This window comes from Capricornis sumatraensis, chromosome 6 (assembly GCF_032405125.1).
Source record: "Capricornis sumatraensis isolate serow.1 chromosome 6, serow.2, whole genome shotgun sequence".
NCBI lineage: Eukaryota > Metazoa > Chordata > Mammalia > Artiodactyla > Bovidae > Capricornis > Capricornis sumatraensis.
In genome coordinates, this window is record NC_091074.1 from 112,649,801 (window position 1) to 112,663,157 (window position 13,357).

Below are 13,357 nucleotides of genomic sequence, written 5' to 3' on the forward strand. Positions count from 1 at the left end.
AATTTTTAATTGAGATACAGTTCATATACAATATTATATAAGTTTCAGTTATACAACAGAGTGATTCAACAATTTTTAAAGGTTATACTAGATTTATAGTTATTATAAAGTATTAGCTATATTCCCTATGTTGTATAATATATCCTTATAATTATTTATTTTATACATTGTAGTTTGCGCCTCTTCATTCCCTACCCCTACCTTGCCCCCCAGTCTTTTCTCTATATCTGAGAGTCTTTTTCTTTCTCTTTTATTATTTTTACTAGTTTGTTGTATATTCTAGATTCCACATACAATGCCATAAAAGATTTGTCTTTTCCCCTATGATTTATTTCACTAAAGCACAAATGCTTTCCAGGTCCACCCAAGTTACTGCCAACAGCAAGATTTCATTCTTTTTTATGGCTGAGTAGTATTTCCTTGCGTACATAAAAGACATCTTCTTTATCCATTTATCTGGTGGTGGGCATTTATGTTGTTTCCACATGTGGCAATGGTAATTAATGCTGCTATAAACATTAGAGTGCATGAACCCTTCTGCATTATTGTTTGGGATATACACACACAACTGAGCGACTGAACTGACTGATATATATCTCTAGCTCTTTTAATTCTACCCTTCTAAACTTATCACTGCTCCAAAATCACTGCAGATGGTGATTGCAGTCATGAAATTAAAAGATGCCCACTCCTTGGAAGAAAAGCTATGACCAACCTAGACAGCATATTAAAAAGCAGAGACATTACTTTGCCAACAAAGGTCCGTCTAGTCAAGGCTATGTTTTTTCCAGTAGTCATGTGTGGATGTGAGAGTTGGACCATAAAGAAAGCTGAGCACTAAAGAACTGATGCTTTTGAACTGTGGTGTTGGAGAAGACTCTTGAGAGTTCCTTGGACTGCAAGGAGATCCAACCAGTCCATTCTGAAGGAGATCAGCCCTGGGATTTCTTTGGAAGGAATGATGCTGAAGCTGAAACTCCAGTACTCTGGCCACCTCATGCGAAGAACTGACTCATTGGAAAAGACTCTGATTCTGGGAGCGATTGGGGGCAGGAGGAGAAGGGGACGACAGAGGATGAGATGGCTGGATGGCATCACTGACTCGATGGACGTGAGTCTGATTGAACTCCGGGAGTTGGTGATGGACAGGCAGGCCTGGCGTGCAGCAATTCATGGGGTTGCAAAGAGTTGGATACAACTGAGCGTCTGAACTGAAAGGAGATCAGTCCTGAATATTCATTGGAAGGACTGATGCTGAAGCTGAAGCTCCAATACTTTGGCCACCTGATGCAAAGAACTGACTCATTGGAAAAGACCCTGATGCTGGGAAAGACTGAAGGCAGGAGGAGAAGGGGATGACAGAGGATGAGATGGTTTGATGGCATCATCGACTTGATGGACATGAGTTTGTGTAGGCTCTGGGAGTTGGTGATGGACAGGGAAGCCTGGTGTTCTGCAGTCCATGGAGTCTCAAAGGGTCAGACACAACTGAGTGACTGAACTGAAATTTATCACATGAAACTGTTATGAGGTAGGAATTCAGCTCCTTCGAAGTAGAGAGATAATACTTTTATTTAAAGTTTTGACATAAGTCTTATGTTCTTGGTGCATCACCTGGTCTTTCCTACAGCCCATAACATTCTCATAGAAGGGCACAATGGGTCAGATGTTCCACTTGGTAGACCTGGTAGATTCAAACACCCTTGTCCTCAGTCATGTCTGAGTCTTTGAGACCCCATAGACTGTAGCCCACCAGATTACTTTTTCCATGGGATTTTATCAGCAAGAATACTGGAATGGGTTACCATTTCCTTCTGCAAGGGATCTTCTCCACCCAAGAATCGAACCCACATCTCTTACAGCTCCTGCAATGGCAGGCAGATTCTTTACCGTTAGTGGCATCTAGGATAACCCTCGAACACCCTACCTGACAGTTAACAGGGGTTTGCCTTTGGGAGATTTACTTAACCTCCCTGAACTGCAGGTTGGTCAGTAACAAAATGGGGTTAATAACACTACTTCTAATTTACCATAAGGAGTTGTCAAGCGTTTAGGACACTGTCATATCATAAACTCAACTCCTGGCTTCCTATCTCCCTGTTTGTGGTGGGAGATGTCTTTGTTGTTCCCTGCAAATCCACATATGTGGGTCTTTTTCTTTAATCACCCTCCACCCGCACCATCCCCACTTTTCTTTCCTGGCTAGCTTCTCATTCTTCTGGTCTCATTTTAAATGCCACTTCTTTGGAAGCATCTTCAGACACCTCATTAACTCCCTCTCCTTTCTCCTTCTCAGAACAACCTATGTTGTCCCTTCGTTACTTTACCACACTTTGTAATCTTCTATTTAGTTGACCTACTCTGTTTTTGTCCATCGTCTGGACACTCCACCAGGCACCTTGTGTCTCGCTCTCCTCAGTAGCCTCAGTACAAACGTGGTCTAGGTTTGCAGCACGCCTTCATCAAATATTTACAGAAAACGCTCCAATCCTTTCCTGAACTCAGCTTCAGAGAGGGAACGCATCTCTCCTCAAACCACATGGATTAGTGGCACACTTGACCCTCAAGTCTCCCTATCCCAAATCAGATTCCAACCCAAGATCCCGGGTAAGAAGTTTAACCTGCTTCCTAATACATTCTGAGGGCCAAGGACAGTTTCAGAAACGGGGAGTAGAGCAGCGTGCAGAATAAGAGAAAGTGATTTGACCTGGCCCTTCCTCTCTGGATCTCAATGTAAGTTTATTGTAAAGGGAAGGGGGAGATTACTGCAATAACGACGTAACAGAACAACCACAAAGATAGAACCAGACAAATGCGAGGCCGAAGCTTGCTCTTGAGACAGGAAGACGGCGAAGACAGATGCTGCGCAGGCCCAGTCAAGCCGCTCCACTCTCCCACCTCCTCCCCGCCTCTTGCCCCGCCCCGAGTCGCTGGGCCCGCAGCGCAGTCAGCTGATGCGGCGTGACGGAGGTCACGTGATGGTGGGCGGGGCTACAGGCGCAAGCGCAGATCGTGCGCGTCTGGATCAGCTGACCCGAGGGGGCGATTTGGCTGAGGTAGGCCGCAGTCTGCCGCCTCGGAGTCGCCGCCGCTGGCGCCGTCGCCATAGCCATGGCCAGTCAGTCGCAGGGCATCCAGCAGCTGCTCCAGGCGGAGAAACGGGCCGCCGAGAAGGTGTCCGAGGCCCGCAAGCGTGAGTTTGGGATTGAGGCAGCCCAGCGTGGCGCGAGTCCAGGGACTGCGGCTAGGCCGCGAGGGGTGGTAGGTGAATTAGGACCGAAAAACTGTGGACCAAACGTGGGAGGGGGATGGTTACAGTCGGGGATGCTTGTGTGACTCGCAGCTCTCCGGATCCGAGCCTCTGGAAGTTTTGTAGGTCGCCTGACAGCTGCGATGTGGGCTAGTAGATAGGGTGTGGAATCAATAATAGGTGGACGACCTTCTTAGGGGCTGGGAGGCGAATAAAATGGACTGTCCAAACGGAAGTTATTGTCTCCATCGTTTACCCTGTTACCCAGCCTGGAAACGGTCCTCTTCGCCACGTCTCAGACCCTCCCTCATTCGCCATGTTTAGTCACTCGGCAAGGCATTATTGTTCACTTTTCTCCACCCCTGCAGCCAGCATCTTAGTCCAGGACGCCAAGTTTTCTGAGATGCCCGTAGCAGCCTAGTTCGTTAATTCCTTAATACGTGCCAAACGCAGTACGCCGTTCATTTGTGGTTTCTTATTGAAGTTTTAAAAGCCCCAGTGAAAGAAGCAGCTGTTGGGTAGATTAATTGCGGGTGAGAGGAGGGCTAGAGTTGAGAAATGAGAAGTTACTAAAGAACTTAATAGGAGGATCGAATCTAATTGTTGAGTGGGAGACGTCCTCCTCTCCAATTCATTCTTCTCAGTGTAGTCAGAGTCATATATCTCAGTTGCCACTCTGATTTCCTCCTGTAGTCACCAGACCTTTAGTGTCTGCAGAATAAAACCTAAATTCCTTAAGAGGGTGTAGGAGGTGCTTTTGAATCAGGCTCTGTCTTCTCTAATCTCTTAGGTATTGCTCAAAGACACGTTGGTTTATATCACCTTCAAGCCTTTGCACAGTTGGTTCCTGACTGGAAAAGCCTTCTCGTACTTTACTCTCCTTATTCTCAAACACATAGTCTTCCTTCAGATCTTAAAATTTAGGTAATAGTTATTCCAGGAAACTTGCCCTAATTTGGTCTTTACCCCTCAGACCAGGTTAGACCTCCTCCCCAAGTGCCTATTTCTGTCCTCACAGTGCAGTAACCTGTTTCTTTATATGGCCCACTTACTAGGATAAGCTCCTGGAGAACAGGAACTGTGTCTAATTAAACTTTATTTATTCAGTTTCCCATCTGGCAAGATAGATGTTTCTATTCCTATTTTACCCATGGGAAAGTTGGGACCCAGAGAAAAATGATATGACCATACCCTGGGACACAACATAGCTGGGGTAAAAATACCAAAAACTGGTAATTTCAGTATTCTCTTGATTTTTTTTTTTTTTTTCCCAATCATAAGATTTACACTCTTGGTACTCAAGCCTGGCTCTGGTACTTTCTCAGTTAGGGGTCATATGACACTTTGTATTTTATTGAAATAGCTTTTTTTGAGGGGGGCTGGAGATAGAAATTTTCTGTTCTTGCTCTGGTGACTGGAAAGTTCTGTGTTCCTCATGGAGTATTCTCATCATACTCTTGATGAGTATTTCCAGAATGACTTCTCAGAGTGTGTCTTATGATGGATCATCAGCAACAGAAGTTGTATCTGTTGGGAAATGTGTGAGAATATTTGGGGAAAGTGCAGGAACAGTTACTTGGCATATGGTTAAAAATGATTGAGTGCCTTGGAGGTAGGGGTTGTGATTTACACCTTCCTTTTTCCTGTCAGACCTGGTGCAGGGACTTGTATATCTCCGGTAGCTGTTACATAATGATGGAAAGAATTTGTTTTGAAGGATTTAAATTTATGTCTAATATATATCTCAGGATTTGCAGTAGTTAGGAATAGAATTATTAAGACCTACAATTTGAAAAGGTTATTGCCTTTCTTGATCTGTAGTCATGGTTGACACGCCCAGTTAGGAATTGGAAAGAGACAGTACATGATGCAGTACAATGGTCCAGCCCAATTTTTCATGAAATCATTGTGTCGTTGAAGTGAAACAGCAATGCTGGCCTGTACATGTAAGGCCCTCAAAAACGAACAAACAAATGGACTTAAAAGAAATTATTTCCTGCTCAAATACTTTTTGGTTTTCTGAGAAGCAAATCAGAATTGAATTTTGAAGATGTTTGCTGACAGGCAGAGAATGGTTTTCTGTGATTGTGGTTTTCATTCTGTCTGCCCTCTGATGGATGAGGATAAGAGGCTTGTACAAGCTTCCTGATGGGAGGGACTGGCTGTAGGGAAAACTGGATCTTCAACAGTTAGAACTGGACATGGGACAACAGACTGGTTCAAAATTGGGAAAGGGATACATTGAGGCTGTATATTGTCACCCTGCTTATTTAAATTACATGTGAGTACATCATGCGAAATGCTGGGCTGGATGAATCACAAGCTGGAATCAAGATTGCTGGGAGAAATATCAATAACCTCAGATATGCAGATGACACCACCCTTATGGCAGAAAGTGAACAGGAATTAAAGAGCCTCTTGATGAAGGTGAAAGAGGAGAGTGAAAAAGCTCACTTAAAACTCAGCATTCAAAAAACTAGGATCGTGGATTCCAGAGCCATCTCTTCAAGGCCAATAGATGGGAAAATGATGGAAACAGTGACAGACTTTTATTTTCTTGGGCTCCAGAATCACTGTGGTCAGTGACTGCTTTCATGAAATTAAAAGACACTTGTTCCTTGGAAGAAAAGCAATGACAAACCTAGACAGTGTATTAAAAAGCAGAGATTACTTTGTCTAGTCAAAGCTGTGGTTTTTTCCAGTAGTCATGTATGGATGTGAGAGTTGGACCATAAAGAAGGCTGAATGCCGAAAAATTGATGCCTTTGAACTGTGGTGCTGGAGAAGACTCTTGAGAGTCGCTTGGACAGCATGAAGATCAAACCAGTCAATCGTAGAGGAAATTAACCCTGTTACTCATTGGAAAGACTGATGCTGAAGCTCCAATACTTGGGCCACCTGATGTGAAGAACTGACTCATTGGAAAAGACCCTGATGCCAGGAAAGCTTGAAGGCAGGAGGAGAAGGAGAGGACAGAGGATGAGATGGTAGATGGCATCATTGATCCAATGAACACAAATTTGAGCAAACTCCAGGAGATGGTGAAGGACAGGGAAGCCTGGTGTGCTGCAGTCCATGGAGTTGAAAAGAGTCAGACGCGACTGAGTGCCTGAACAACAGTAGCAAGAGAATGGTTAACCTTAAGTAATTAACTTGGGGAGCCATGGGAGCTGGGAGTGATTGCAAGTGGTATTGTGAAAATGTGGGGCTACTGTGCAATATTCAGGCCAAGTTAAAATTTGTTGGTTTGGGAAATAATCTTGGCTTTGTTGGCCTTGAATGTATAGCTGATGAGGAGGATGGCATGTGGAGTACTGGGGTAGAGGTCAACTGGAGCAGACCCTAAGTGGTGGGCCGTAAATAGTACTGGAGAAAATACATACCTAGGGAAATACTCCTTTTTGTTGTTTTAGACTAGCCGCCTTTAGTATTAATGTCCTGGGGTTATCACCAGTCCAAAATTCTGTTGTTAATCAGGAGTTGTTGCTATTGTTTAGTCTCCAAGTGGTGTTTGACTCTTTGCAACCCCACGGACTGCAGCCTGCTAGGCCCCTCTGTCCATGGGATTTCCCAGGCAAGATCAGGAGGTGGAAGGTTAAATTCAGTTTCATTCATCTACATGGACTGTGTGGGATTTGGGCAGTTGATATGCAATGAATTATAAGTTTTATTTTTTAATTCTTTTTAAAATTTTAATTGGAGGATAATTGTTTTACAGTGTTGTGTTGGTTTCTGCTGTACAACAGCACGAGTCAGCTAGAAGTATACGTATATTCCCTCCCTCTTAGGCTGCCCTCCCAACAGCTTGCTTTTAAGATGCAGAATGTCTTTCACTCTGAATTAAATAAGTGTTCAGATTGATTGCCTAGAACCTCCCACCCCACCCCCCAATTTGTGTATCTGAGAAATTTGGACAGAGAAACTTACTGATCTTGAGGTCCATTTTCATAAAAGCTATGCTCTTCCAGAAACCAGAGCTTCTGTGTTTCCTCACTTAGATGCTTGTACAGTCTTATGTCCAGTGCTCCACATCTGAGAAGAATTCCTTCTCAGAACCAGTTTCCTTATTTCCTTGTGAACAGGCATGGATATTAGTTTCCAATATTACATCATCTGTTTCATTAGTTACAGTTTAGGTTGACATCCTTTGGGAGCATATTAGCCACCTCGTTAAGCTAGCTGAGCTCCGATTATAATCAGCAGCATACTTAAGTGTTTTACTTCTCAGGGAGAGAATTCCCCAGATGGCTTATGTCGCCCATTTTATGTTGATTCTTAGTAGTTGAGGTTGAGAAAATATTCTGACACATTCCAAAGTGTTTTGCATAATTTTTACAGTCTGTTAGTATAGAAGGTGGTCCTTTTTATCGTGTCACTTCCCAGTGAAGTACAGTCTAGTCAAGTACAGGAGGTAGGAGCCTGTACTATTGGTTAGCTCTCAATTCCCTTTCTCCCTCTTCCTACACGTGTCTGTTGAGACTGTATCTTCAAACTTTTGTCACTGTTTATGGTTAGAATTTACCATCTCAGTCTCTGCTTCCTCTTCTGCTTGTCTCTTAACCACTTCCTTTGAAAACAGGAAAGAACCGGAGGCTGAAGCAGGCCAAAGAAGAAGCCCAGGCTGAAATCGAACAGTACCGCCTGCAGAGGGAGAAGGAGTTCAAGGCCAAGGAAGCTGCGGTGGGTCCAGTGAATTTTCAGTATTGCCTTAGTTTCTTGAGGCTTCCTTCCTCTCCCCTTCCCCTTAGGCTCCCAAAATGGTCAGCATAGCTCAGTGATTCTGATTCTGGTAAAAATTTGAAAACTGGGTTATTGGATGCTTAGGCTGAATCCCTCAGGATGATTAGTTTTTAACATTTGAATTCTAGTCTTCACTTAAATAATGAAATTTTAATAGATATAATTAGATATTAAATATAGATAACTTCATGGAGATATATGCGATTTAATATATATTAAATGTAGATAATATTAAATATCTTTAAACGGTGAATGTGTGCCAGATGCAGAGGATCAGCTGTGAACAGAAATAGACATGGTCCTTAGCTTACAGTCTGGTGGTCAGGGACACTCAGTAATAAAACACAAGTCACGCAAATAGACAACTGAAGAGGACTGCGATGGTCATAAACATGAATTCCATGGAGCCCCGCTTTAGTTTCTTATAGATAGTAACTTACCAGTAGAGGCTAGACCACGATGCACGTGATGTATATAATAATGGTACAAAAACAGATCACAGAAAGCACAGAGGAAGCAGAGGAAATTCGGGAAAAGGTAAAGGATGGAAGAGGCTTTATAGAGGGGAAAAAACCTCCATTTGGACTTCTGGATACAGGTAATAGAAAGCAGCTCAAGCTGGTTTAATCAAAGTGGGATTTGTCAACCTACATGATTGGAAACCTAGGTAAAGACTGAGTTCCGTTTTGATCTATGAGCTTAAATAATGCCTTCAGGGCTACTTCCATCTCTGCCTTTATGGGCTTCATTCTCAAGTTCTACATTGTGGCCTGCTAGATCCAGGTACACACCCTCCCAGGTCCAACTCCAGTGATTAAAGGGTCATGCCTCTCTTAGTAAGTAGCCAGAGTTTCGTTCATCTTTGCACTGGGCACTGACTGCTATTTAAACTTAAAATGGGTCTGGGTCTCTTACTCAAGAATTGGTGGTGTAAATTGTCAGACTGCCCACAAGACAGTGTAGAAATAGGGGTGGCCATCTTGTCCTATTTTTGCATTGATGCTGCCATTGCTTATAGAGATGGTCTCATGCATGAGATCTGAGTTTTTCTAGCAGTATTCCATTGTAACTGCTTCACTTTTGTGACTTCTGGGGCTTGCCGTATAGTTGACATACTCTAGAATAGAATAGAGGTAGTGGATTTTTCCGGCTCCCCCCCACCCCAAGTAAGGATTATGGACTTTTAAAATATGGGTAAGCAGCTGAGCCAACCATTATGAAATGCTCCAAGATATTCCTACAGTATAAACAGTGATAGTATGAAGAGCCCTAGGTTTGACTCTCTGCCTGTTCACTTGAACCTTTTTGAGTGAAGGAATATAATTATTAACATATGTAATGAGGTGATAGCAGCTTAGGTGTTAGAAAGGGTCAGGCACAAAAAAAGTGATGCCTTAAGAACCTGATGGGTCACATTCTGATAAAGTAGCTGCAACAGTTAACAATGAGAAGACAGTAAATGAAAGTTTATATATCACTGTGTGTGAAATTGTAAATAGAAACTGAAGAGGTAAGACATCTGTGCACCAAAATTTCAAGCAATAAAACAGCAACAGTGAGAGGATAGTTCCCCTCTCACCCAGACCTGCAGTCCTCATAGATAACCACTGTTAATAGTTTCTTGTGTATTCTAGAATGTTCATATTTAAATGAACAGATGGCATGTGTTCATAATACTGGTGAATCCACTGCTGAAGTGCTAAAACATTAACTAGTCATAGTAAAGCTGTATATTCCTCCTAAATTGCATCTCCCTGGTGTTAAAAAGCAGAGACATTACTTTGTCAACAAAGGTTCATCCAGTCAAGGCTATGGTTTTTCCAGTAGTAATGTATGGATGTGAGAGTTGGACTGTAAAGAAAGCTGAACACCGGAAGAATTGATGCTTTTGAACTGTGGTGTTGCAGAAGACTCTTGAGAGTCCCTTGGACTGCAGGGAGGTCCAACCAGTCCATCCTAAAGGAGATCAGTCCTGGGTGTTCATTGGAAGGACTGACGCTGAAGCTGAAACTCCCAGTACTTTGGCCACCTGATGCGAAGAGCTGACTCATTGGAAAAGACCCTGATGCTGGGAAAGACTGAGGGCAGGAGAAGGGGACGACAGACGATGAGATGGCATCACCGACTCAATGGACATGAATTTGGGTGGACTCCGGGAGTTGGTGATGGACAGGGAGGCCTGACTTAGTGCGGTTCATGGGGTCGCAAAGAATTGGACACAACTGAGTGACTGAACTGAACTGAGTGTTACTTTTTAAGAGGTTTTTTTTTTTTTTTTTTCTTTTAAATACCACATATCTCTCCCTTTTAAAACTGCACTAGGAGATACTACTAACCACCAGGCCTCAGTTGTTGGGTCTTCAGGTTCATTCCAGTCTCTGGTTAAGGCTGCACATTAGACTCTAGAGAGATGTGGCTGTGTCCCTCTCCGGGATAATTTCCCAGGAGTGGAAATGCTGTGCAGTTTGTTTACCTTTTGTTCAATGTTGAAAAGTCAGCCACCCAAGTGACTGTATCAGCTTCTGCTCCCACAAATCGTGGGAACGCTGACTTCTCACATGCTCTTTGGTCACAATGTTACATTTCCTGCTGCTGATTATTTATATTCATGATGAAACTGGGTTTCTTCAAAAGTCTGAAGTCAGTCAGTTCAGTCGCTTAGTCGTGTCCGACTCTTTGCGACCCCATGAACTGCAGCATGCCAGGCTTCTCTGTCCGTCAACAACTCCCAGAGCTTGCTCAAACTCGTCCATTGAGTCGGTGATGCCATCCAACTGTCTCATCCTCTGTTGTCCCCTTCCCCTCCCGCCTTCAGTCTTTGCCAGCATCAGGGTCTTTTCCAGTGAGTCAGTTCTTCACATCAAGTGGCCAAAGTATTGGAGTTTCAGCTTCAGCATCAGTCCTTCCAACGAATATTCAGGACTGTTTTCCATTGGGATTGACTGGTTGGATCTCCTTGCAGTCCAAGGGACTCTCAAGAGTCTTCTCCGATACCACAGTTCAAAAGCATCAATTCTTTGGTGCTCAGCTTTCTTTATAGTCCAACTCTCACGTCTATACGTGACTGTTGGAAAAACCATAGTTTTGACTAGATGGACCTTTGTTGGCAAATTAATATCTGTTTTTTAGTATGCTGTCTGGGTTGTCAGAAAGCTGCTTATTAAAAGTCAGAAAGCTGCTTATTAAATGTTCATCCTGATGTTCCCTCTGTTGTCATTCCCTGAATCCAGGCTCTGGGATCCCATGGTAGCTGCAGCACTGAAGTAGAGAAGGACACCCAGGAGAAGATGACCATCCTTCAGACCTACTTCCGGCAGAACAGGGATGAAGTCTTGGATAACCTCTTGGCCTTTGTCTGCGACATTCGTCCAGAAATCCATGAGAACTACCGCATAAATGGATAGAGGCAGAAGAAAAGTGCCTATTCCGTGGATTGGCGTTTTGAATGCCTTCATGGAACATGAGGCTTCATTTAGCAAGGCTTGAGTTATATCTTATGAAAAGGCATTAAATTATTTCTGTATATTATATAGTAGGTCCCTTCACTTTTTGCAGAATCGCCAACGTAGATTCTTTGTACAGGCTTGGAGCTTATCCAAAGATATGTATCTTTTTACCTCATATTTCTTAGACATTTAATGGGTATATGTTGTCTGTTTTCTATGCCTTTTCACTCAAGCAGCATATTATCAACACTGAATTTTTCTTTCTAAGATAGTTTTTTAAAACCCAATTTTCTTAAGAAAGAAAGGGATTAAAACATTTTTTTCCCAAAATCTTTCTTGAAGGTCAGGGGCTTTATCTATGAAAAAGTAGTAAATAGTTATTTGTAACCCATGTGAAACAGCAGCCAGCCTTAAAATAGTCCTTTCCAACTAAGGGTTAGAACAGTGGGTCCTAGTGTTGGGCTGCTCTTAGTTTCTTATTCACACTTACTAGATGGTAGAATTCACCAACTTGTTACACGTTACTACTTGTGTATTGATACTGTACTGCTAATCATTTAAAAGTAAAGACTGTTGTGCGTTTTCCTCCTCTCAGCTGCATCCTCTTTGATAATGCAAAATGTGCTTTGACCCAGATGTTCTGCGGAATTTCACTAAGGAAGTTAGATTAGTACATGTATCACACACACAGTTTCGTGCATACTGAGAAAATATTCATGGTATGCACCTTAGCAGGAAGGAAATCACTGGTGATTTCATCCAGCAGCTGTTTTGAAAAATAGCAATCAACTAGTAAGTCTGAAGTTTGCTTTTTCTTAAAAGCCCCCTTTCCTGGGGCAGCCTTATATTTCCTTACAGGTGGGCTAAATGCTTAGTGTGGAACCTAAGGTAACTTCACACTAGCACTCAAGAATTAAATGCCCCCAACCCACTGTAATGGAGATGGTAATGGCAACCCAGTCCAGTATTCTTGCCTGGAGAATCCCCTGGACAGAGGAGCTTGGTGGGCTACAGTCACAATAGTCGGACACAACTTGGTGACTACACCACCGCCACCACCACCCCACTATAAGCTGATAGTCTTTGATGGGCAAGGTAATTTCTGGTAGGTGGAAACAATTGAAAGAACATCATCCTGAAACTACAGGAGAATTAGATGACCTTTTAAAACTGTGTTATTTTTGTTTACTCCGGATGGTTTGTTCTCTGGGCGCTTCCGTCTCCAGTCGTTGGTCCCTTTTTATAGAGTTCCTCATAAGAACTTTCTGTATGAGCTTTCCTATTTTTTAGTGTTCAAGCATTCCAGTGACTGCTTGTCAGGTGAGCAGTGCTGACCAGACTGGGGCCCCCTCCTCTGCCTGCCTGACCTCGATTGTCACGGGACACGGTCCTTCTCGAGCCATTTTCTCTGCCTCCGTTTTGCAGCAGTGTGCTGCCTTGCTTTCCAGTCTCTTGCTGATTCCTCCCATTTTCCTGAAGTCTTGCTCTTGGATATCTCTACATCCATTTCCTTGTTGAGACCATCTACATTTCATGGCTTTAATATCATCTGTATTGAAGACCCAAATTTATATCTCCAACTTACCTCCTCTGAACTCAGAATTCTCAGATTGCTTATTTGATGCTTTGCTTTGACATCTGATAAGTGTCTCCACCCTAACTAATGTGTCCCAAACGGTACCTGGATCTGTGAGGGCTTTACTCCTGGTATGGTTAAGGAGAGCAACTCCAAGCCTCTACCTAACTGCAGATACAGATTTCCCAAACTGGAGGACTACCAAGGAGGAACGTCGTGTGTTCAGTAGTTAAGACCCAGTATCTTCAACTTGGTGTCCACCAGTATCTTCACTCTGAATCTGTAGGGTTGTATTTACCTGACTGCTTGACTCTTAACCTTCCAGTTAACCAGCTGAATGTCACT

General features: G+C 43.1%; 1 protein-coding gene across 2 annotated transcripts; it reads left to right on the forward strand.

The window, feature by feature from the left end:
• Positions 1 to 3,042: 3,042 nt before the first annotated feature.
• On the forward strand, positions 3,043 to 12,007 carry ATP6V1G1 (ATPase H+ transporting V1 subunit G1). 2 transcript variants are annotated; one of them, XM_068974192.1, is made up of 3 exons: positions 3,043 to 3,193; positions 7,830 to 7,930; positions 11,221 to 12,007. In XM_068974192.1, exons 1-3 carry the CDS (start codon positions 3,112 to 3,114, stop codon positions 11,392 to 11,394), a joined length of 357 nt encoding a protein of 118 aa, XP_068830293.1. In that variant the 5' UTR covers positions 3,043 to 3,111; the 3' UTR covers positions 11,395 to 12,007. The 2 variants fall into 2 exon arrangements, with proteins under 2 accessions (XP_068830293.1, XP_068830294.1); XM_068974193.1 differs by having other exon boundaries at positions 7,830 to 7,852; positions 11,263 to 12,007.
• The last annotated feature ends 1,350 nt before the right edge of the window (positions 12,008 to 13,357 follow it).

Excerpts from the sequence above, each read along its gene's own strand:
- ATP6V1G1 (XM_068974192.1), top strand. The coding sequence starts at position 3,112 with ATGGCCAGTCAGTCGCAGGGCATCCAGCAGCTGCTCCAGGCGGAGAAA. Across the intron at positions 3,194-7,829 it reads GGTGTCCGAGGCCCGCAAGC|GAAAGAACCGGAGGCTGAAG; the intron begins GTGAGTTTGGGA and ends CTTTGAAAACAG. Across the intron at positions 7,931-11,220 it reads TCAAGGCCAAGGAAGCTGCG|GCTCTGGGATCCCATGGTAG; the intron begins GTGGGTCCAGTG and ends CCCTGAATCCAG.